Source organism: Aquila chrysaetos, chromosome Z (genome assembly GCF_900496995.4).
Source record: "Aquila chrysaetos chrysaetos chromosome Z, bAquChr1.4, whole genome shotgun sequence".
Taxonomy (NCBI): Eukaryota; Metazoa; Chordata; class Aves; order Accipitriformes; family Accipitridae; genus Aquila; species Aquila chrysaetos.
The window spans coordinates 88,016,466-88,040,760 of record NC_044030.1 but is presented as its reverse complement, the minus strand read 5'-3'; the positions used below and the strand labels follow the sequence as shown (position 1 = coordinate 88,040,760).

The following is a 24,295-nucleotide window of genomic DNA, read 5'->3' as shown; positions in this document are numbered from 1 at the left end:
AAGGTGTCCTGGGTCTGAAGAAGAAATGGATTTTATTGGAACGTCCCAAAAGAAATCTGGATCGCATGGACCCAGATTTCAAGTGTTCCAGTCTGAGGGAGGGCTCATGCCTGCTAGTCAGGTAAAAGTGAAGCAACAGACAGTCTCATACCATCAGCCAAGTATCTAGAAAGAAAATCATGTTCTTTGGATTGCTTTTTCCTGCTCTAGCAGTGATCATAGTTTTCCTTCACAGCGTCAATAACATTCTCTTTCCTGCACTTATAGGGAAACTGGAAAAAAAAATCATATTTTCTTCTAGTATTCCAACTAAGGCCACTGGTTGAAACACTTGGATCAATGCTTGAACTTGGACTCTTCTTGACTCTTCTGGAGAATCCACCCAAGATCTGTCCCTATGTTCCAAAACACTCAATAGCAAAGGTTTTCTTCATGTAAGAATGTAACAGGTTTGGCTCACTTATTCTTACCCTCTGAGGAAGTCACAAATTCCTAAACAATGCAAATGCACAATAATCCACATGGACATTTTAATATGATGAGTCATTCTCTGGTGCCTAATATTAATTAATAATAATTAAAAAAAGAATTCTCAATCCTAAATACTAATGGGCTCAAGTCATACATAAATGCTTAAGGAACTGAAAAACATCCATCTTATATTTGTGCTCTAAGTGCTGAACTTTATGTTGATGTTCATATTCTCCCTAATGGCTACATTGTTCAGGAACAGCTACAGACAAGCCAGTGGAGATCTGTAGAGGTAATGTCATTACTGAAAATTATCATTTACTGCAAAGTTTGGAGTGAGCGGTGGAAAGTTTGTACATGGGAAAAAGTGATGTCTGGAATGGCTAAAGGAGTAAGAGGTGTTACAATGAGAGGAGAGACCTTTTGCTATCAAGACCAAAATCACATGGAATGTGACGGAAGGAAAGAAAAGCAGTTCTGAAAGGTTTTTCATGCAAATATGAAGCAGCCCATTAGGAAACATGGTATGGTAATTTTATTGGGGCTAGCCAACATAAAGCTGTTAGAGGCACAGTGCTGTTCAATGTAGACTTCCTTTTCATGTTTAAAGGCCAATTAAAATAAAAGGAAACCAACATATTTCACTCTTAAATTGTTAAAGGTAAAAACCTGACAGTGTGTACACACAGTGCATACTCATTAAAGCTAATGCATTAATCAATACATTTTGCAGTATGGTTTTGGAGTATGCTTATGACTGCAATGCTCTGGGAAGAATTTATAAAATAAAATGTGAAGTCACATTAGGACTTCTATCTTGAAACAGCCCTGCACCATGCTGTACAAACATGTACAAAAGCTCAACCAAGGCGGCCCATCTATCTTTGCTGAGGCCACCGCACAGTGGAGATGCATCAAGCACTTAGTCAGAAAAGCAGCAGGACTGTGCTCAGCAGGACCCAGTCCCTCTCAGAGCACCAGGGGCGCTGCCTGGGGTAACCTTCCATGACACCACACTCGTTCTAAATTTTTTGGGAAGATTCCACATAGAGACCCAAATAGGATTTTGGATGCATCAGTTTCTGCAATGGCAGCCAAACCCAAAAGAACTAAAAAAATTAGTTCTGTAATCAGGTGCAGCAGGACCTGTTGTACAGCATCTTGTCTTTACAGAAAGAAAGAGGATGTTCAATTAGATGCACAGCAAGTCGGAATTGGTATAGCAACTCCTGCTTAGAAAACATCTGTCCTTTCATAGAAACACACCTCCACACAAGTCCTAGGAAGCTCAGCATATGCCTACCTGGCTGACTGCAGACATACATGATCCAGTTTCAAGCCAGGGGTTGTACAGACTTGTTAGAACCACCCTTTGTCTGGGGTAGTAACTGTTTTGTGGTTTTTTTGTTGTTTTCTTTTTTTTTTAAACAGCACTTTTAAGATCAGGCAGAGAGTCACACAAAGGTGGCTACAGATTTTCGTACCCTACAGCTGGCTCACCTTCATAGCTCAGAAAGAGGATACAGAAAATGTGAATCTGTCTATCTGCCTGTGTAGACATTTTCCAATAAGGTCTTGAAACTCAAGAATCTCTCCAAAGAGGATATACATGGTAATACCTCTCCTATTAATACCTCTGAATAATCCAGCCTGGGATCAGCTAAAAACGGTTACAGCTCCAAACTTTCACTCTGATCCTGCAAAAGCAGCAATTTAGAAGTTTGAAACGGATTATCTTCAAATACCTTACATGACAATGGACTTTGTGAATAGCTCATGAATTGCTTAAAGTTTCTAACAAACATTCTCCATAGATCATTTTAGAGCATTTAACCCACACCTATCATTCTTAAAAAAAACAGACTTAAAGTAATTCCATTATTTATTAGACCCATATCACATACTTCGTTATCTTATGCTCATTTCTAGTCTCTCTACAATAAAATGTATCCATAAAAGTTTAGGTTTTGAATATAGTCATTTTGAAAGCTAACAATTAGTGAAATTTTTGAAAGGTCTGGAAGGAACGTAGCAACTGGTCTTCATCATCCATTTCTGAAAGACATGGAGTTGTATCTGTATTCATTTTAACATATATATATGCCTCCTATGTCATTTAAGGAACCGCTTGAATAGGGATAAAAAATAGCACATAAATGTACGCAGTGAAACAGGCCTTTAGGCCAGTATTTGAGTGCAACAATTACCTACTATTTCATAATAAGGGCTGTTATTGAGGTAACATTACACATTCTTATTAAACGTCAGAGATGGAAAGATACATATTTAAAGCTAATATTTACAAAGCATGATCAATGTGTTACTAACCTTATTTTACATGCCTTCTGCCACTTTGCTGCAGATGTGATCAGACTGGATATCATTCTTTAGTTCACTCTGAAGTGACAGTTTCATAGGAAGGTTGTGTTGTTTTTAAGAATTGCATCAATATAAAATGCATCTGGTCTTTAACTTATTTCTGCTTTCTGGTAAAAGCACTGATGAGTTAATACTTGGACAAACAGGTGAAACAGAGTGGACCAACAGTTTACAGGCTGCTAAAGAGACTGATTTTGACAGAAAATTAAACTATGATTGTTTGAGTGTTACAGGATCAGAAACAAGTGTTTAGTGCATAGGCATGCCACAGGGACTGTAACACATTTTACAGAGTTTCTTTATAGACACTACCTAGCAGAAGTGTCAGGAATATATCTGCTAGCCTTGAAACTGAAGCAATTAACAGTTCCTCAGTGACTTCAATGGACAGAAATGCAAAAATGGTCTTTTAAAGGAACTGGAGAAATCAAATGGAGACCACATGATCTCAGCTGTTTGTCTACTTTTCACGCCCTCCAGCTGTAAAAGGAGAGCCAGGTAAAAGAAAATGTGGTTCTGTGAATCATAATCCTTTGGTTTGTGTGTTTCATTCCAAGGGGGACTGGCAATGTAGCTACAGGACTCTTCATAGCAAGAAGGCTGAAGGAATGGAGTGGGAGTTACTGAAGGCAAGGAGAAACATGGAAAGTGTCCTAGTTTCAGCTGGGATAGAGTTAACTGTCTTCCTAGTAGCTGGTAGGGTGCTATGTTTTGAGTTCAGTATGTGAAGAATGTTGATAACACTGATGTTTTCAGTTGTTGCTAGTAGTGTTTAGACTAATGTCAAGGATTTTTCAGCTTCTCATGCCCAGCCAGCGAGAAAGCTGGAGGGGCACAACAAGTTGGCACAGGACACAGCCAGGGCACCTAACCCAAACTGGTCAACAGGGTATTCCATACCATGGGACGTCTCATCTAGTATAGGAACTGGGGGGAGTGGGGGCGGGGGGATCGCCGCTCGTGGATTAACTGGGCGTCAATCGGTGGGTGGTGAGCAATTGCACTGTGCATCATTTGTACATTCCAATCCTTTTATTATTGCCGTTGTCATTTTATTAGTGTTATCATTATCATTATTAGTTTCTTCTTTTCTGTTCTATTAAACTGTTCTTATCTCAACCCATGGGTTTTGCTTCTTTTTCCCGATTTTCTCCCCCATCCCACTGGGTGGGGGGGGAGTGAGTGAGCGGCTGCATGGTGCTTAGTTGCTGGCTGGGGTTAAACCATGACAGGAAGTCTCCTGTCAGTCAAGCTTGGGTGCTATTTGCTTGAAGTTGTCATAAGAAAATTAGAGATGACACTCAGTAGTCTGGCATTTTCCATTTTTCCATAAAATATTTATAAACAGAATAAAATAATTTGCACAAGAGCTTTAGAGATAAGCACTGTAATTTGAAGGGACACAGAAACCTCTGGAAACGTGCCATCATTTATTACAGCATATTAGCATCCTGAAAACTACAGATTTTCACACTCAGGATGATTCTTCTCTACTTAAGACAAAATAAGTCTGTTACCCCTTCCAGTTCTGCTCTTTTTCTGCAGTGCAGCACAATACATTAGTTTAATTCCCTGCTTCCCAGCTGAGGAGAAAATCAGACCATTTTCACTAGCACACAGCAAAGGACAGGACTGGATAGCAGGTGACTGCTGTTTGTCAGCATCAGGCTGGAGCTTGCTACAGTCTGTCTCAAATGCAGCTAAGAAGGGTCTATCCAAGAATCAGTTTCACTATGGCCTACCTGCCAGTCTTTTAAATTTCATTTAAGTGGAAAAGCTATCGCATGCAGCAGGGACACCAAGCTGTCCTTCTGCCCACTTGAGAATACAACATTCCTGCATTTCAGTTTCAATCCATTTTAAGTAAGCTATCTCAAATCCATCTGCTTTAAATACAAAATTCAAATTGTTCAACTCAGCTGACTTGCTGGCTGAACCTACGAGTTTAAGATTAGAGCAATGGCTTGACCTTGGAGTGTCACTACCCTTGAAATGCTGTTTGGCACTCACTGGACCAATAAAACAAGGCTCCATTCCCTGAGTCTAAGAGTTAATGAACTTTCAAGAGAGAGAGGGAACTGAGAAGGCACAAAGGAAGAAATAAGAACCTGTGTCAGATTAGATGACTTGGACGAAATACTGGAACATCTTTCACTCTTTCCATCTTGAAGAAGTTTTGGTACTGGATGAACAAGCCCACAATTAAGTAAGAGCATGTGGATTTTCTCAGTAGAACTAGAAAATGGCAAAAACTAAGCAGCCAAAGAGAGAATGATGAACCATGTATAAGAACAGAGAAGAATAATGATGGAACCTAAAGGAACTATTTGCAAAACCACATCTGAATTTGGAAAAAAATTACTTCATATTTCAGGTTTAATTCACTTTTTTGTAACTGAATATTATTCATTTACCTTTCCATGTTCTTTCCTCATGTGAGAGATGTAAACGTCTCTCTGAGTGAAGAGCCTATCACACTCCCAACAAGTCCAGCCAGGATTAGCGACTTTTTTAGGCTCTGCTTTCTTTATGGGAGAAGGAGATTTCTTCTCCAGCTTTTCTGTTCCATTGACAGATTTTGTGTCCTCTTTGTTGTGACTGGCTGAGTTCTGAGTTGTGGGTTTAGTACTGAGAGGCAGATTTATCCCCAGGTTTGGTGGCCCCTCAACACTTTTCAAAGTTCCATGCATAGACTACAATAAAAGAGAAAAAAAAAGGTACAAAAATAACATAGACGTATACAGTTGTATTGACAAAATGCAAAGACCCTCTGAACCAAAAGTCTTCATTTACTTCTTTGTCATACTAATATCAGATCACATTCTTAACTGAGAGAAACATGATTAAGTAAAGGCAAGGCCTAGCATAAAGAGAAACTAGTCAACAACACTAATAGACACCATCAGTCGCTAAAGAGAAGTTTTCTTCAGTGGCTAGATATTTTCACAAAAAAAAAAAGACTTTGTAGGTTAAGTTTAAATTGCTGTTTAACAGGGAAGAAAAAAAGGGCTCAAAAAGTACTTTACGTTAAGGTTAATTTCTTGCTTTACTTACCTAATATATTAGTTGAGCATCCTCATTTCAAACTACGTGACTAGAGACTTCCAAGAAAGAAAGGTTTTTACTGACAAATTTTGACTTGGCACATTGGTAAATAAGACAAGAAAAGGCAACTCTGGAGGAATCAGGCAACTATATCATTTAGGATATATTAACATTTTATGCTGAGGCTGAGTTAAGCCCTGTCTTACTCCACAGAAGCTTATGAGCTCCCTAACTTAGGGCTACATTGCTAACAGTCCTTAAATCAAAGGTGTGCAGGGCTGATGGGGTCCCCAAGACCAGGGGACAGCTAGGAGTTGTCTAACAAGCTGTTCTCAAGCACCCTGCAGCTCTTAGGCAGTGATCCATCCTCACTGATTTATTTCTAGACTTTAAGTAAACAATCAGAAGGAAGGGAAGAACTCTTCCACTTCCTCCTTCCCCAATTTCTCAGCCAGCGTCATATGCTGGTATGATACTTGAGCCTTCCAAAAAGATGACTAGTTCAGGAAGACCTGGGCTTCAGCTGTGTGTCTGAGTTTCATATATAAACACAGACACAGCAGGAATGAGTCAGCATCCACTATCGGGGTCTCTCTCACATCTAAAAGACTTGCCCTTTACAACGACAGTGTTCTAATCATCTCATCTACTGACCTTTATTATAGCTCTCCTGGATGATATGTCTAGCCATCCCAAACATAATTATTTTTCCTACAGGTTAACCTCAGAAACAAAAAAACATGCATTACCTTTTTGATTCTGAGAATATAAGAATACAAATCTGATACTCCAGTATAATACTTCAGTATCAAGTTCTTTTGTAAATCCTGTGGCTCTTGGGGACTACCTGCTGGCTCTACAGCAAATATCAACCTGATCTGTAGAACACGTTCTTCTATTTAACAGTTGTGTTGAAAACAAGATCACAAGTCTTGAAAGACAGTTGGTCTTAAAGTCAGTCGTAAACTTGAGGAGGAGACAGGGAAGGGCTGATCCAAGACGTTCAGAAATATAACAACTGAGTATTTTCTTTGTTTCTGAACTAGTTCATATTTACTGTTAAGAATAGTCTTACATTTATGCCAGATATCTTAAATGGTCCTCTCATGCAGCAATACATTTTCTGCTTCCTTTCTTCCTATTTAACAGTTGTTAAATAGAAGAAAAGCCAGTAATTTAAATAACCTAAGATGTTATTAAAAAGCAAAGTGCACAGGACCAACTGACTGGCTCTAAGAACAAAGAAGTTGTGTAGTAAAGGAGGAGGCTGCCTTTAGTACTCCACTGCACCAGGACAAGAAGAAAGAAGCACGAGGTAGGGGGGAAGGAGGTTCCTACAGTTCCAGGCAACTGAAGATTGACCTGGAGATTCCATCCCAGCTTAACTTGTCAGCATGTAAAATGTTAGTGCTGAACTTTCTAAATGTCTTTTAAATCCAACCAATACTTGAAATTTAATTTCTTACTTGATATTAAACAAAAAGCATTAAAGCATAACATGGAGTCACAGTGATCACAATGCAGATCACCAGCAGAACTGGGAGTGTTACACCTGCAGTCCAGACCTTCACCACCTCTTCTCACTGGCTGTTAAAAATTTTCTTGTAGTGAGCTGTTACAGGAAAATGAGACATACATTTTGCCAACAAGAAACATTCACATCTGCAGGAATTATTCTAGGTTATTTTTTGCAGCTTTCAGTAATCTCCTCCTGAGCTTCTTTCCATCCCTTTCTGTTCTATTTTCATCCAGGTCTTCTCTGCCTTGATGGTTTATGTCTAGCCATACCAAACAATTATATTTTGTGCAGCTGGGCTGAGCTCTGGCCTTGTCTGGCACTCATCCTGTCCTTGAGTCCTCTTCTGTTTTTATCTACACCCTGTTACTGTTTTTTTCATTCCTCCTTAACTGAAGTCCAATTTATACTTTTCTGCTGCTGTCCCTACTTCTATACACACATCCTAAATGTAAAAGCACTAGCAATTCTGAATAAAAGCAGTAATACTGTTACTGCACATGTATGTTCTAATCCTCTAATTTTATTCTAAAAAAGTCTGAATCATCTATAGTGAAACATGCTAAAAAAACCACTGGTTGAAAGTACAAATACTGGCATGGAACACTACAGCCAAAAGAGTTAAACAGTGACCAAATTGTAAGTAACTGAGAATAACTTTATAATGAGAAATGCTGAGCCACCCTAATTTATGTAAGAATAGCTTCTGGCCCTAACTACAGTCAGATCATGCTCCTAAAATAGTTGTTTTCAGGTCTTAAAGAAGTAGTTATGTACAGATATAACAATACTTTTACAACAATACCTGAGTCAGAAAAAGTAATTATATAAATAAGACATACTCTGCAATATATGCAATTTGCCTATTTAGTTAAAAAAAGAAGGAATACAAGTAGATCAAAGGAAGCAGAAAATGTATTGCTGCACAAGAGGACCATAAGATATCTGGCATAAATGTAAGACTATTCTTAACAGTAAATATGAACTAGTTCAGAAACAAAGAAAATACTCAGTTGTTATATTTCTGAACGTCTTGGATCAGCCCTTCCCTGTCTCCTCCTCAAGTTTAAGACTGACTTTAAGACCAACTGTCTTTCAAGACTTGTGATCTTGTTTTGAACACAACTTCAGAGATTTCTGAGGTTGCAAGTGCCATAGTTGAGACTAAAATGCAAAATGATGGTTTTAGCAGACAAGAAAGATGTCTGTTTTTTCCACTATTCTGTTTACAAATTTTACTAAGTCTCATGCGTCACTGCAACTGAAACCCACTGAATTAAGTGCTACCATTCTGGACTGTAATGCTTTGTAATGGTGTAAGTTAACTTCAACTGTTACCAGGCACCATATCTTAATAAGGCGTAAGAAATTCAGCACTGCTAACAGATTTGGTATGCAGAAAACAAGGTAACGCAGTGTATTTAAAATACACAGCTAACAAATTATAGCCAGGGGACTGCTGATTCTTAAAAACATGATTTGCAAGGATGACAGTAAATCTTCAGTTATAAGGGTATTTATGAGAAAACCCACTTCAATTTTTTTCAAAGCATGCATGTGTTCACGTTTGTATGTAAACACACACACAAATAACCTCTACGTCTATTCGAGAAACATACTGGTTCCTACCAGTGAATTCTGAACACAAGAGGTTTGCTTTTATAATGTACTCAGCATTCTCAGCTCCTACCAACTGCAATAATACTTAGAATACTGTAAATAAAGCTCAATACTTATTAGGATCGGACTAACTTACTTCACTATACCCATTATTATTTTGATAAAATGAGCTACTGAATGCAATGCACTGAGATATACCAAAATCAACATTCATATAGAAAAACTGAGTTAGCGATTACATCACAGATATGCTGAAGACCGTAAGAAATATAACATTTTAACATTTGAGAACATTATTCACAGATTACTCTCTTGGAATTATTAACATCTCTCTCTTTCAGCAGTCATCTTGTTATTCTGTGCCTTTTTACAGTATTTTCTCACAGCATATATTGCATGACAAATGGTATCTATGAACGAAACAAGAGAAGATGCCTACACACCTTGATATGATCCATCATAAGCTGTTTCTGTGCATATAGAAGAGAACAGTCTGGACACTTGAAAACAGACACCTTCTGGTTTTCAATGTGCTGATCAAAGTGGCGATAGAGCAAAGGTTGTAGAGTAAACACAGTGTCACACATAGAGCATTTATATATTATTCTAAAAACAGAAGTACAATAAACAACGTCAGTCATGTTATGATCTACTTGCAAGAATCATGATGTTAACTTTTTTTCTCATCAGAGATAAGTTCTGACATGTTTAAGCAATCATTTCACACTGCCTGAAAAAAGTTAAACTAATTCAAAACATCCTCCAATTTCAAAATATGGAAGCAGTAGAAAAAATAGAAAAATTGAAAAAAAAAATCATTAAAAAGTGCAAACAAGAAGCCAGAAAATAACAGCATATGCCAGTTACATGTATAACACCAACATCTGCTTAGGATACTCTGAAATTTAAATGTCTTCAGTTTCTGAACTCACATTATAACTAAAGGACAATATACCTGTTTCAGGTTGCAAAGGCAGTATGTTTTAGGGAGTGATTGATTTGATCATAATTGGCAATATACTTCAAGATAAATTTATTTTTGGCAATGTATATGGCTTTGAGCCTCCTGAATTCCAAGCCTAGACTCCATTAATGCTCTGAAGCTGAAACGTCATGGGATGGCATTTCCCTGTTTTGCAATTACAAGCTGTTACGAATCTGTCTATCGAAGCAATGTAGAGACAGTACCAAACCACAACTTCCTCTCTCAGAGCATACACGACTTTTGAAATTAGCTACCTAAATCTCCCATTCTGATAGCCAATATTCTAATCAAAATTGTAACAAAAGCTATTTATGTTTTAGTAGCTATGTAACTGGTGAAGCAATGCATCTACTAAAAAAATTTCAGAAGTGCTTTAGAAATAGATACACTTATTAACAAGAACTAGGTAAGTACTGGACACTAAAAGCATAGTCCCTGAAATGAACATGAGAGCCAAAATTCTGTACCACAAAATCCTAAGAACATTATTAAACAATCTGAAAATAGTTGTATTTTTAGCAGATCCTTGTCAAGTGTCTTGTCCAACAGACAAAAAACATAGGAAACCAGAAACATAATCCTCCGATCTAAATGCTGCAACAACTACAACACGGCAATAGTTTGAAGCTGGTTTCATTTTGCTGATGATTTTATAATGAAAAGTATAGTTTAAATTGCATTCTAAGTAATTATTTACTTGATACTTTTCTTGTTGTTTTTGCTTATCTGTATGTTTGTTTGTATTAAGAATGATTTCCCTGGCAACTAAAAGTGAGTAACAAGATTAGCTATGCAAACTGCAATCCTTTAATGTATCTGTTAAATAAACAGTAAATAATTCTATTCTTTCAGAAACATCACACTTTTAATTTGGAAAATGAATGGAAGGAAATGACATGTGAAAGAAAAGTAACAAAGAAATTCGCTATGGGTCATCAGATGAGAGAGAAATCTAATCCATTAGCCATCAGCAGTGGTAGTATTTCAGAAAAAGTTCAGCTAAAATAAAAGAAACCCAACAACAGGTGCTCAGTACAATGACAGGCGCTTCCTCTGTGAAAGCAGTCTTCCTAATCCCATCAATTAGAGAGGTTGATCTCTGTCCTAAAGAATGACTTTCCATTAAAAAAACCCAAACCCAACAAACCCTGCTTGCTAGAATGCTGTATTTTCTCATTATCCACATAAATGTTCCAAGTACTTTCTATATCCCTCTAAGAAATTATCATCAATAGTACATTGTTCAGGAGCTCTAAAGATCACTGCACGGTGTTTTGAGATGACAAGAACAGGGACATTGCTTCAATGTCCAAGCCATTCAATGAGTCCAAATACTTGAAATAATGAAAAATAGTATACTTAATCACATTAACTGTGAAAAGTATTATTTTTGTGGTATATCAAGTGGTCCCAGTTTCTCACATAAGCCAAGATAAATTTATTATTTACACAGCATCTTCTGAAGACCTACATACTATTGTACTGCTTTCTGTGGTGAACCCTCTGCATGGGATGACGTAACTCTGCACAAGCACAGCAGAATACACCTGCTAGCTTCAGTTAGTGACCACGCTGTATTTAGAAAGGGGAGCCCCCTCCCCATCCTCTGCCCCCCCACATTACTGTCCATAAAAGCTTCTTAAACATAATTCAAAACAAGTATTTCAGTCTGTCACACTATTACTGATCTATACCCCTTCAGAATCCTAACTTCTTGGATAATTCCTGTATGAAAGGTATTAAAGAGCTTGCCAGAAACAGGAAATGCTTCTTGATAATAACTGGTAAGAAAGAAGTCCTCGGTTCCTAAAATGCAGTTTTGCCTCATGTACCTCACTTCAATATAAACCCATGTATCTTACTAATAGTTTTAACTTGAGATCGTAAGAGACAACTTCTGGGGAAAAAGGTCAATGGATCACCACGCCAGCTGGTCAGCTGAATTAAGCACAGACAGAAACAGAGAGAACGTGAACCTTCTCCAGGCACAGTGCTGTTACAGGCACTCTCTGTGGGATGCACTGTTTAGGATCTAAGTGTAAAAGAGTCAAAGGATTCACTGTGCAAGGGATCATTTCCCTTGGCCACAGAGCACACAGAGCTACTGAGCATCTAAGCACACTCCACCGTCTTGGTCCCATCTTAGCAGAGCAGCTAGAGATAATTTAAAGCAGTGATTTTACTGTCAGCCCTCTTCACTCCATCCAAGAAAAAAACCCCAGAGTTTCGTCAGAAAAGTACTTGCTGCAGTTCTGTAGTGAATCTGCTTGTAACGTCATAGGCTAGAGCTGGTACTTAACCACGTACATTCCCTAATCCTGGGGCACCAAATATTATTCTTCTGTCCCTTGCGTCCTGTCTCTTAAAACACTGTCTTACATCTCCATCAGCAACTTTGTCCGAAAGTCAAGAAGTGTCAAGCCCGATTACTAACTAAGCAGGCAAACAAGCTGAGGCACAAGACTGTATCACAGCCTTGTCCCTGGCAGGGTGATTTTCACCCTTCTGGTTCGTTGCTCACATACCACTGCTAACATCCAGAATCCCAGCATTTTGGTGCCTGTTGCCGAGTAGTCGATCCCATGGCTAGGTGCTAGAGAGACATGAGCAAAGTTACATGTTCCAGGTTACGTTCCAAGATGTAAATAAAGACTGGCACAATTAAAAATAATTCTCTGATTATTTCATGGTGCATATTTCCATTAGAACCGTACCTTGCAAATAAAATTAGATGCAAGAAATTAGAAAACCTACTTTATTGTCTGTGGAGGAACTAGACAGTGATCTCAGCTGGAATGATTTCAGGTCTGTAGTATATAAATTTATCATTGCAGGGTTACATAATTAATCAAGTAAACTACAATCTACTATATGCTTCAGATTCTTATTGTATCTAAAGTAAGGAACAGAGGACTACAGAATTGCTGAGGTTGGAAGGGAGCTCTTGAGGTCAGGGCCCTGCTCAAACAAGGTCAGCTAGAGCAGGCTGCCCAGGACCCCGTCATCCAGCTGGGTTTTGAATGTCACCACAGACTGAGACTCCACAGCCTTTGGGCAACCTGTTCAGTGTTTGACCACCCTCACAGTAAAAAAGTGACTTCCTGTGTTCAGGTGGAAACTCCTGTGTTTCAGTTTGTGCCCGTTGCCTCTTGTCCTGTCTCTGGGCGCCACGGAGAAGAATCTGGCTCCCTCTTCCTCATGCCTTCCCATATAGCATTTATACACATCGATAAGGTCCTCCTGAGCCTTCTCCTCTCCAAGCTGAACGGTCCCAGCTCCCTCAGCCTCTCTTCACGCGAGAGATGCTCTCGTCCCTTATTCATCTTCGTGTCTCTTTGCTGGACTTGCTCCGGTATGTCCATGTCTCTCTTGCACTGGGGACCCAGCTCTGGGTCCAGTACTGCAGCGCTGCCCCAGCAGCACTGAGCAGAGGGGAAGGATCACCTCCCTCGACCTGCCGGCAATGCTCTTCCCAAGCCCTTAATGACCACATTCCAAGTCATGCAGCACTCGTGAGCACTGACAGGAGAAAGTGAATCTGCTACAAAAAAATCTGACATCTTTCTGAATTTATCACATATAAAAATTGTATCTCTAAAAGCTGAATATTAAGTATTTTCTATGTGAGCTAAAAGACTTTACTCTGTTTTCACAGAAGCACAAGAACTACCTGGGAGAGATCCAAATTTCAGACAGGTTTCCGGGAAAAGACTGTACTCAGTTAAATTCATACCAACATACACGATAGTATGAGTTGTGACTATACCCACTTCGAGTATTTCTTTCAGTCACATCAAAAGCATGATTTTCAAGCCTAAGCACATGCAACTGAGTATGCTTGCTTGTTTTGTAATTGGAGTAGTCAGTATTTAACATGTAACAGCTTAAAACCCCGTCCAAAGCTTATAGGCAGTTATACTTAGTCAGGACATAATTTACAACCACATCAATTCAACACGACACTTTAGTAAGGCAGGCAGTTCAACTGCAATCCCACTACCAGGGCAGTTACTCCATAACTGCTCCTGCCCCACAGTACACACCAGAACGGGCATGGTATATGCACTTTTTCACTTTTCAAGAATCCGGTTAACAAATTCATATTTTATCTTAGAATAAATACAGGTGTTATCTCACAGGAAAATACTTTCATATCACATAAAAGATGTTTAGTGTTTTGAAAGCTTCTGCACCAGAAGGTATTTCTCCTTCCCATAATTTTTTTCTCTAAAAAAATGGTACTTGTGGGATAATATACTTTGTACCAATACTACAGTATATATCCATAATCTGGCTTGATAAACAAGAATTTCTCCAATATCCAAAAAGAGATCAGCCATGAAAAATATCTTTGTACTGTTCCTATGAAGTTACACTGTTCAATGAAAAAAAAAAAATCATGTACAAGCTTTGGTTTCCCACAAAAACTGTGGAACATCTTAGGTATGCTACAGGAGAGAGCTTCACAAAGTTGAAAGACAAGATAGCCATCCATTTCCCTATATTAAAATAATCTAATTTCATCCCACTGAGAATCACTGCTATTAAACTTCATTTTTCATACACCAAATACTTTACTGTATCTGTTCCCAAACAACCATTTGTAATGTAACTGTAAATCACACAGTTCCAGTAAATGCCAGAGGCACCCAGCCATTTACCCAGTGAGCCTAATTCCTGTAAACAAAAAAGTGTGAACCAGTGAAGAGTCCATCAGGACTGGACTGGCCTCAGCCCACTTACAGGACAGAAGTAATAAATCTTCCCCAGCCACCTCGGCGTGCTGACACACCAGGCCTGGTTTTCGGCTGCATCTCTGTGATGCCCAGAGGGACACCAAGGAGCCAGGTTCCATGGCCATGCAGAGTTCAACAACGTCTGCCTACCGGGGGAGGTTTGAAACTCACATTCAAGGGTCAGACACCTTCTATACACTCAATGAAAACTCGAAAGCTTCACATTTCCAAACACAGAAGGCTATTCTACCCTTCTTTTCATTTGTTTTAAAATTTTTACTTCAGAAGAACAAAAATTTAACTGAGCTTATGTAGTCATATCTATAGTGTTCTATGACTATATTACATTCCTTCTTTTCAATAATTAATTTGTTAAGTTTTCAAAATGTACACGAGTCATATGTGACATAGATGCTAGGTAATATGGTACAGATAAACCAGCAGCAGCAGACTGGTCAAATGTGAATGTATTTCCTCAAATACAACAGCCCTTGTCAGCTCTACTTGGCACTGGTCAGGCCACACCTGAACCACTGTGTCCAGTTCTGGTCCCCACAACTCAAGAAAGACATGGACAGCCTGGAGAGGGTCCAAAGGAGGGCCACAAAGACAGTCAAGGGGCTGGAGAACCTGCCCTACAAGGAAAGACTGAAGGAGTTGGGTCTCTTCTCTGGAGAAGGCTCAGGTGGACCTCATCACAGTGCTCCAGTACTTAAAGGGCAGCTACAGAGAGGACAGAGGGTCTCCCTTCACAAGGAGCCACATGGAGAAGACAAGGGGCAACAGGTACAAATTGCACCAGGAGAGGTTTCATCTTGATACAAGAAAGAATTTTTTTACAGTGAGAACAATAATTCACTGGAACAACCTCCCCAGGGACGTGGTGGAGTCCCCATCACTGGAGGCTTTCAAGATGCGATTGGACAGGGTGCTAGATAGCCTCATCTTGGCTCCCTTTCCCCCAAAAGGCTGGACCCAATGATCGGTCAAGGTCCCTTCCAAGCTGGGCTGTTCTGAGATTTTAACACAGAACATTACAGCAGATAAACCAGGATTTGAGCAATGTCACAAACATTTGATGTCAACTTGACCAACATATATGAGAAATATCCTCAGAAACCAACTAATTTAAACAACAAAAACATTTCCTTTTAAAATTTCTACTGAAGAGCAGAAATACATGTAGTTAATTCTGAGGAAAACTACTGGTCCTGATAGCTTGAAATAGACCTTACTAAATGGTGAAACAGCAGTCGATGTGGGCATCTGGATTGTCGGTGGCAACACTGGACTACCTACAGATGCTTGTGAAATGGAAGAAAAGAACTTCAAACACTGCGAAGACTGGGAAAATCCTACTAGTCAGTCTGCATGCATTTAAGACAGCATCTTGATTAAAACTGGCAAATTTAAAGAAAATACCACTTCTTCAGAGGAATACTCAACTATGGATTCTATGATTTATTACAATACAATAGTACTTCATAAAATTTTATTTTAGTCTTTTTATAATCAAAATAAATTTGTAAAAGAATACAATTATAAGCACATCTATATGGAAAGAAAACTAATGCAAAATACTTAATTCATGAAGTTGATCAGAAACAGTCAGCAGATCCAAGCACAATTCAAGAAATCTTCTGCGCTTTTCATATGTGAAGTATCTTACACAAATGGTGATCTTAATCTTTCCGTTTTCTCTAATGAAAATTATGGGAATCTGAAACAAGTTTTAGATTAAATGTTGGTATTTCAAAGCCTCTCACTGAAGATACCATCCTGAATTAAAACAAGGAGTCATTTGTCACTGGGTGGAAATGTCTTAATTTGGTATCAGACACAGTAAGTTTGTTGCCATTTTGCTTTAATGTATGTTTAAACAGCCTAAAGAATAAATCTCCTGTTAATATGTTAGAAGAAACAGTGATAAACCAAATTATTCTGAAATCTGGTTATTACACTACATGGTACCTTGTTTCTCTCATCTGCCTTCTATTTTCTCGAGTCTGCAAGTTGTTAAAATGTACTAGTGTGCTCTGCGCACTCCAGAGAAACAACATGGAGTTAAATACTTGAATATTTACCCTCAGTACTGCACTCGTACTAACAGAGGAGAAAGGCAGAAGAAAAAGGTCTGCAATGAGAAGGCATCAGGCTAAGGCCGATGAGATTTGAAGCCTAATTTTCACATGCATTGGCACCTGCAGCTCCCACTGGCTTCAGTGGAGGCTTTGAATGTGCAACATCTTTAAAACAAAGACCCTGAAGCCGAGTTCCTAATCGTGCCCTGTGTTACCATCTTCAGTAAACCACTGTGTTTGTGCACAACTTTCCTAGCTACAGAACAGAATCAGTTCTGCTTGAATCCAGAAAAAAAGAGATTATGTATTGGAAAAAAGCTTATGTAAACAGCTCTATAAATGCATCTATTTTGATGTGGAGAGGCAAGGCTGGAAAAGGTTTAAAGGCTGGCGCCTCTCACTCAGTAACACACTGGAATTGCTCTCCTTGAGACATGACCACCTTAGCGAAGCAAAAACCTAGCTTACCACTCCCAAACCTATGGCTTTCATGAAGAAAAATCTAGCAGACAGAAAGAGAACAGATCCTACAAGAAGAACACTGCCCGACAAGTGAGTGGCTGCCTGATCAAAAGAACAGGGTACCACAGGTGGCCATAGCCCACGAGAATTGCCTGAGGTTAGCCCACAGATTACAACTGCCACTTCTAAAACCATCTCTCACAAATACCCACCCTGACCACTGTGAACTGATGGCACTGAAAGAATTAATTTCCCAAATTCACCCTGATGACTATCTGTGAGCATGTAACAGAAAACAAATAAAATCACTTTTTCCCACTTTTTCAACCAGATGCTATGAAAATCACTGTGTAAGTCCTGAGGAGTCTTAGCAGTTCTTTTTGGAATCACATTATCTTAATTCACAGTAAAAATGCAGATGAGCTAAGCAGATTAAAAGATATGAACGAGCAACACACTAGCTGCCCGTCCAAATAATTTTTCTAATTACTGTATTACTCTCCTGTAGCGTGCAGCGTTTAAAGAACTGCTATTGCCATGTTCATGGAAATTTAACCTTTGCCAAATAAATTGCCAGCTAAAAACTCATGAAAACATTACACAAACTCCACATGTTGCCAACAGGATGACAAACTGTTGGTTGTACAGTATGTGACTTTTAAGATTATAAGCACAGGACAGAATGCAATTTCACAAGTTATTAAACTGTAGGCAAGTGCAGTAGAAGATTAATTTTGCTTACTTTGGTTCGCCTATCTTGATACCCGGGTGTTGTGTATAGGCATGGGAGTGTGTGCTGGGAGCAGATTTAAATGCCATGGGACAGATAGGACACTTGTAAAAGACTTCACAGTGACAACCTTGAATATGAGACTTGAGCGCCGCCACATCAGAGTATACAACATTGCAATGCACGCAGCTGCAAAAAGAGTGGAAAAGAGTCAGTTCAGCCTAGCCCAAAGCAGTACTGAATGAAATGGAATCAACACTGATTTTCAAGCAAGTGGAAGAGATAAACATATATATACAACTGGATAAAACTACGTTATTCTGTCAATTTAAACAACCCAGTAAGAATCAACATAAACAGAGACTTGCATATCAGAAAGTAAGAAAAAAGAAATTTCCCAAATTTAATTTGAAAATCTAAGAGATATGAAGTCAGAACATGTTATTATGGCATTACAACAAAACAGAGAGAAGGGTTGACAGAGGAATAGTCTATTGATTGTAAAAAAGAATGCTTAAATCCTCTGCAAATTTGTGAAGTGATTTTACCAAATGCATTTTTATGACATGCAGTGGATTGTATAAGGTACGCCACAGCAATTTAGAAACTACCACCAAAATGGAAAACCAGTAAGGAAAACATTTTCACCATTTCCCTTGTTTAGATTTAATGAAGACATACTGGTAATGATTTGCTGTACAAGTAATCAAATCAGCACTTGGATTTAAAAACAAAAAAAGAGTAATTTAAACTCAGGATAACTAAACTGAATCTCTACAATCAGATCAATCTATCAGATTGGAATTCTGAAAATATTTTTCAAAAACATACTTCTGCTGTGTCGAAAATTTGTGACCTTTCCGCATCTATTCTAAAATGAAATGATTAAAAACATGAATTAATATTAGTACATAAGAATTTCTATACACAATGGTCCCTTTTTGTGCCATACATATCCAGTACTAAATGCTACCAAATAAGTTCAAGAACATAGTGCAATAAGCAATTACAAAATAACCTGTCAAATGAACAAATTTCTTATTGACCACCATTTTGCAGTAAGAGTTTTACAATTTAAACATAGAAGGCTTCTACCCTTCCAAAATTTCAATTTTGGCACCTATCATGGTAGTATGATTGTTGCCGTATAAACATCAAATTGTTTTTGGATACTGTTTAATGCCCTGATGATACCAATAAAGCAGGAAATACAGCTATACATTGCATTCAAGAATCCCATTTTCCTTTTAAAATGTATCACCTTTGAATTTTATGAAATGTCATCCTTTCTGAGCACTTTATTTACATTCTTAATACTATTAATCAAGTTTATATCTATCTAGTCTCCACTTACCAATGCATTTTCTAAAGTAAATGGTCCTTGTCTTTTGGGGGTCTGTTAAGATCTTCTCTGCTTAGACAGAGATGAACATTTCTTCAGAGCAGTACAAAGCATGATCCTCTCATTTACAGATCTACTCCTAAAGTGTCACTTTAAGAGAGCTGGGTCGCACTTCTCGCCTCCCCATCCCATCCTGTCTGGACTTTATTCTCTAGTGATGCGACACAATAAATGATCCTCAGCAAGTAAACAGTTCTTAAGGACCAAGCCTTCCTTTCTTGGACTGCTCTAACAGCTTTCTACCAAGCCTTCCTTTCTTGGACTGCTCTAACAGCTTTCTTGTTTTCAATTTGGAAGGATGCAATTAAACTTAAGGTTGAAATTTTCAGCTGATTTAGTTCAGACAACTAGCCTAAATCGCTGAAATCAAACTGAACTCCCTCACAGAGGTCCTTTGGAAAGGCAAGACAGGTTATGCTGTTCCTCAAGCAAATGCACCACGGTGATAAGGAGATGCTGAGGAGTCTAGGAAGGAAGACATTAACTTTCCAGGTACTGCTTTTCTTTGCCTAGGTGTTTTTTGTTTTGTCTCACCATATACAGAAATTTTGACTTAGTGTGACGTGAGATGTTTATGATACATCTTGAAAAGTTTGGTAAATTTAGTTTAGATTCACAGTGAAGTATTTATGAGTCTTCTGGTGTTACTGGTGCAGGCCAGGAGTCCCTGAAGATGATTCCGTGTACAAACCCAAGAGACACAGACTACAGGGAAGGCAAATAGAGTGGAGGTAGCAGATGTAAGAAATGTAGGACAAGACAGACTACTGCTTGGGAGAAAAGAATAGAAGAGAAGAACCCAAAGAAATGCAAAGAGCAGAGAGCTGTGTCAGGCCATGGATTCAGTCTGAAAACTGCCACAGCAGCTGGCTTGATGCAGTAAAAATGCTTTCTTCCCTTAGTGGAAGATTTCACAGCCATCCTAGTAAATGAACTTGTGGCACCTTAAAGGGGAAGAAGCTGCCTACTGGTAAGATTTTAAATCACCATTCTCCAGTCAGACAGGATGAAGTGGAAATGTTTCAGGAGTGCTGAGCGAATCTCGGCTGTACGGGTTGCTCTTCTAATCTCTTGCTGTGCTGCTGCCTGCCATTCAGTGAGAGTAAAATTCTAGGATAAAACAGTTTTTCAAGCCTTTCAAAACTTAACATTTCCATGAAATGCCTCTGATCCCCATTTGCTCAGTGAGTTGCCATTACAGGGAAACTTAAGAAAAAAAGGGAAACCGAAGAGTAACAAAGAAGAACCAAAAGACCAGGCTGTTTGAATGGGAAAGGTAATTTTCAAGCTATGTAAAGGTGAGGAATCTTGACTTCCCACAGAAAAGAGAGCAACCAGACAGATGCAGTACGCCCATCAGCATCTCAACAATAAATTCTGGCAGTAAATACTGAAAATGACTGTTCTACCAGAGAGAACAATCTAAAATTCAATGTTTTGAAAAAACTCAGAAGTTTTTTTTAAGAACCTGAAATTAAGAAAATACATCTGAATTCTCTAGACCTTATAAACTGTGAGGTCCTGAATCTGACATTTTATGGCTGGATGAGATCAGCTAATATTCTGATTTAATAACATACAAAAGAGGATGCCCAAAACAAAGCAGAATCCTAATGTGGAATTTATTCCAAAATTTGTAGTACTAATACCATTGTTGCCATGACAACCTTAAACCCATGAAGCTGTACTCTACAAACAATGCTTATGAAAATGGAAAATTACTTTTAAAAGCATAAATTATACATAAATTGACAACAAAAGTAATCATTATACTGACCGAAAACCAACTCTTCGGGTATAATGCAGGCAGTTCTTAGTGACATGAGTCTGGAAGTGGACAGATCTGCAGATTGCTCCACATTCTGGACACGTGTATGGAGATTTATGCTGATGAATTCTCTGGTGTGATGCAAAACTGCACTGGTTAGGAAGCAGCATCTGGCAGATATTGCATGTCTTCTAAACGATAAACCAAAATAGATGAAACAAAAGGTTTGGTTCAGCTATACGTAACGTCTTGTGTCAAACACTGTAATATATCAAATAAAAGGTTAAATGTTATGGCTGTGATGGGAACCAAAAGAAGTAGGCAAGTACTAAATGCAGGCCCTACTGACAAATCTTGTAGGACAGAGCTGGCAGATATTGGCAACCAGACATCTGGGCATTCTGGGCCATTCTGACACAACAAAGCTCTTTCATGTATCACTGACCATGGGAGATGCATGTTGGTTTCTATAAATTTTACTTAGGTGCCTCACAAAATTACTTTAATAGTGCAAGGGGCCTAAGTACAACTTGAGAATCAAACCTTATGGTTTTAATTCAGTGCACCACATAAAGTAAAAAAAACCCCAAACCCACCAAATATACTATCTTCACTTTCTTTAATCCTTGCTCCTCATGAATTCTTATGGTAATATCCATAATACCAATAAAATGGAATATTATCAGGCAGAAAGTGCACAGATAACTTCAAAATATATTTCTCAGGCTAGAATACATCATCTGCATTGTATCAACATATTGTGCATCTGAGTAAAAACTAGAGATATAGAAAATATTTACAAAGCTCTTCTTTACAGGGCAATCTTTCTACATGCAGGAGTAACTTACTAAACTAATTATTTTCTTGTATTTTGTTACACAAAAATAATTTAAAAAAAATCTTCCAACTACATGTTGACTATACGTCAAATCAGAAACACTGAAATTTTTTGGGTGCTTTGTGCCATTTTTGGGATGAAATGCAAATGATATAACCCAGCTGTAAACTGGCTTCACTTTTGCTCACAGTTGCTTTCCATCACTGGAGGGCACAGAGAGCCAAACCTGTAAAAGCATTCCAGAAAATGTTTCATTTACAATAATACATCTCAAATCTCTAAGCAGATACCTGACATCCTGTATGGAGCTATGCTTCTGTTTAACTTTGATCATGGAAGCTGCTTCACTGACTTCAACAGAAACACTCATGGTCTCAAAGTTAAGCACAAATACAAGTCTTTGCAGAATAGGCCTTTTAACTCAACCACATTTTTTAAGACTCTGCCTTGTAAGGCTTTTCAAATTGTTATTATTTCTTATGACTTAGGACTTATGAATCTCACCAGTGACTTATGAAGATTTAAAAACAAAACCAAGACTCCTTCATGGCATGGGTATTTTTTTAACATGAGATTTGCGTATTTTTAGAAATGCTGTCCATAGGAGTCTTGCATATGTAGTCATGTGTACATTTTGCAAGAATACAGAACAAAACAAGATCTCCAGAGCTGCATTATAAATTATTTACTAACCTATGTATGAAGAAATCCTGAAATAAAAAATTAAGAACTAATCCCTTTCCTCATGGTAAAACAGTTTCTTACTAAAACCCAGGCGCTTTACAAAGTCACCCCCTTCTTCCAATTTAGGCAACTCTCCTTTAAAACTATTTATAAAACAGTAAGATCCAGATCATATAATAGCAGAATCAAAGCTACCATTGTAGAAGAAATAGTACAGTTATACAAATAGCTTTCATCGGAGTCTGACTTACTAGTATTAGCATCTATACCAGTAAAAAACCCCCACCCTGTTCCCATTTAATCAACAGGAGACAGACACTAACTCCAAAGACGGAAGGCAAAAGCCTTTATAGTCACTGCAAAAAAGGATTACCTTTTTTTTCTAATAGAACACAGTTTAATATCAAGGTCTAAAGTAACTTAATTGCTTTAGCATTTTTACAATACTACTAATACTCTAAGAACAAGTATATTTTTGTCTTACAATCTGTACACTCCATGTTTATTCTTTTTTCCAAAATAGCTTATTCTAAATGCTTTTTTTGAGGGTGCATGCAAATACTTCGATTCTTTTTTAAAAAACAGTAATTTGAAGTAGAAATGTTAGCATGAGACATCTTGTGGTCACACATACAGAAGGAAGAAGTGTATTTTCATATGGTTCACTTTTAATGTTTACTTTGTGAGCACAGTGGCCTGATATGTTTGAAAACAGTGTCCATCCAAACATACTTCTCAAATGTCCTGACAACAGCAAGATGGCAAAATGCAAAACATTAAAATAGAGGAAGTAAAGAAAATCTACCATCACTCAAATTCAGGTTCAATATTAACACTACTACCAGCCTAAAAGATTAGTAAGTAGCATGGATACATTTACTACCCTTGCAGAAGGCTTTGCCTGAGGCTAACTACCTGCAGGGATTTTGAACTATCACCCTGATTAGAGTAAGTCTGAAATTGTGTTCAGACACATATAAATATTCACCCTGAAATGCCAAATATTTGTCTTCAACTGACCAAACAGCTATGGCCGGAACCACTGATTCATGCCCTCAAAACTGAACAGAACTGGTTTGGGATGCTAACTTTGTCTTCAGCTCAGGCTTAAAGGCAAAATCTTTACTAACCATAACTCTTATTTAAAATGTGTTTGCCACATTTCCTTGGCTTCAGTACCATTCCTAGTCTATCTTTTACCATTTATGTATTAATAAGCAGCAGTATAATACTAAAGACTCTAGAGTATTTGATTATGTACGAAAACAGCAAAATGCAACTTCTTACTCAAATAATAGAAACATATGGGGTTTTCATAGTCCTTCCAAAGCCTTTCATCTGCAGCACTACAAAAGGAAACCGGGATGCTACACCACAAAAGAGCCATACAACATAAGCGTATCTCCCCGATATTGCAATAAGCAGCCTGCAAGATTCACCTGTAATGCTAGTAACTCAGACTGACACAAAATACTAATAATGCTGTTTGTCAAGGCTGCTGGTTTGCTATTTTGATAAGTACAGTAAAATGTTTAATTGTAACTGATTACAGTAGAACAAGAAGAATCTACTGTGAAA

The 24,295-nt window shown here is 38.2% G+C and overlaps 1 protein-coding gene across 18 annotated transcripts in view; it reads right to left on the bottom strand.

Moving 5' to 3' along the window:
• Positions 1 to 24,295, bottom strand: part of ZNF532 (zinc finger protein 532) — a 52,383-nt gene that overhangs the window by 7,129 nt on the left and 20,959 nt on the right. For 14 of the 18 annotated variants that reach the window (XM_030003338.2, XM_030003349.2, XM_030003347.2 and 11 more), the window contains 4 exons: positions 21,205 to 21,386; positions 18,038 to 18,214; positions 9,475 to 9,637; positions 5,265 to 5,543 (listed from right to left, as the gene is read on the bottom strand). In XM_030003338.2, coding sequence (XP_029859198.1) covers positions 5,265 to 5,543; positions 9,475 to 9,637; positions 18,038 to 18,214; positions 21,205 to 21,386 — 801 coding nt within the window. Of the gene's footprint in view, positions 1 to 5,264; positions 5,544 to 9,474; positions 9,638 to 18,037; positions 18,215 to 18,856; positions 18,892 to 21,204; positions 21,387 to 24,295 lie in introns of those variants that run through there. The other 4 variants (XR_003921779.2, XM_041120663.1, XM_041120660.1 and 1 more) reach the window with 4 other exon arrangements.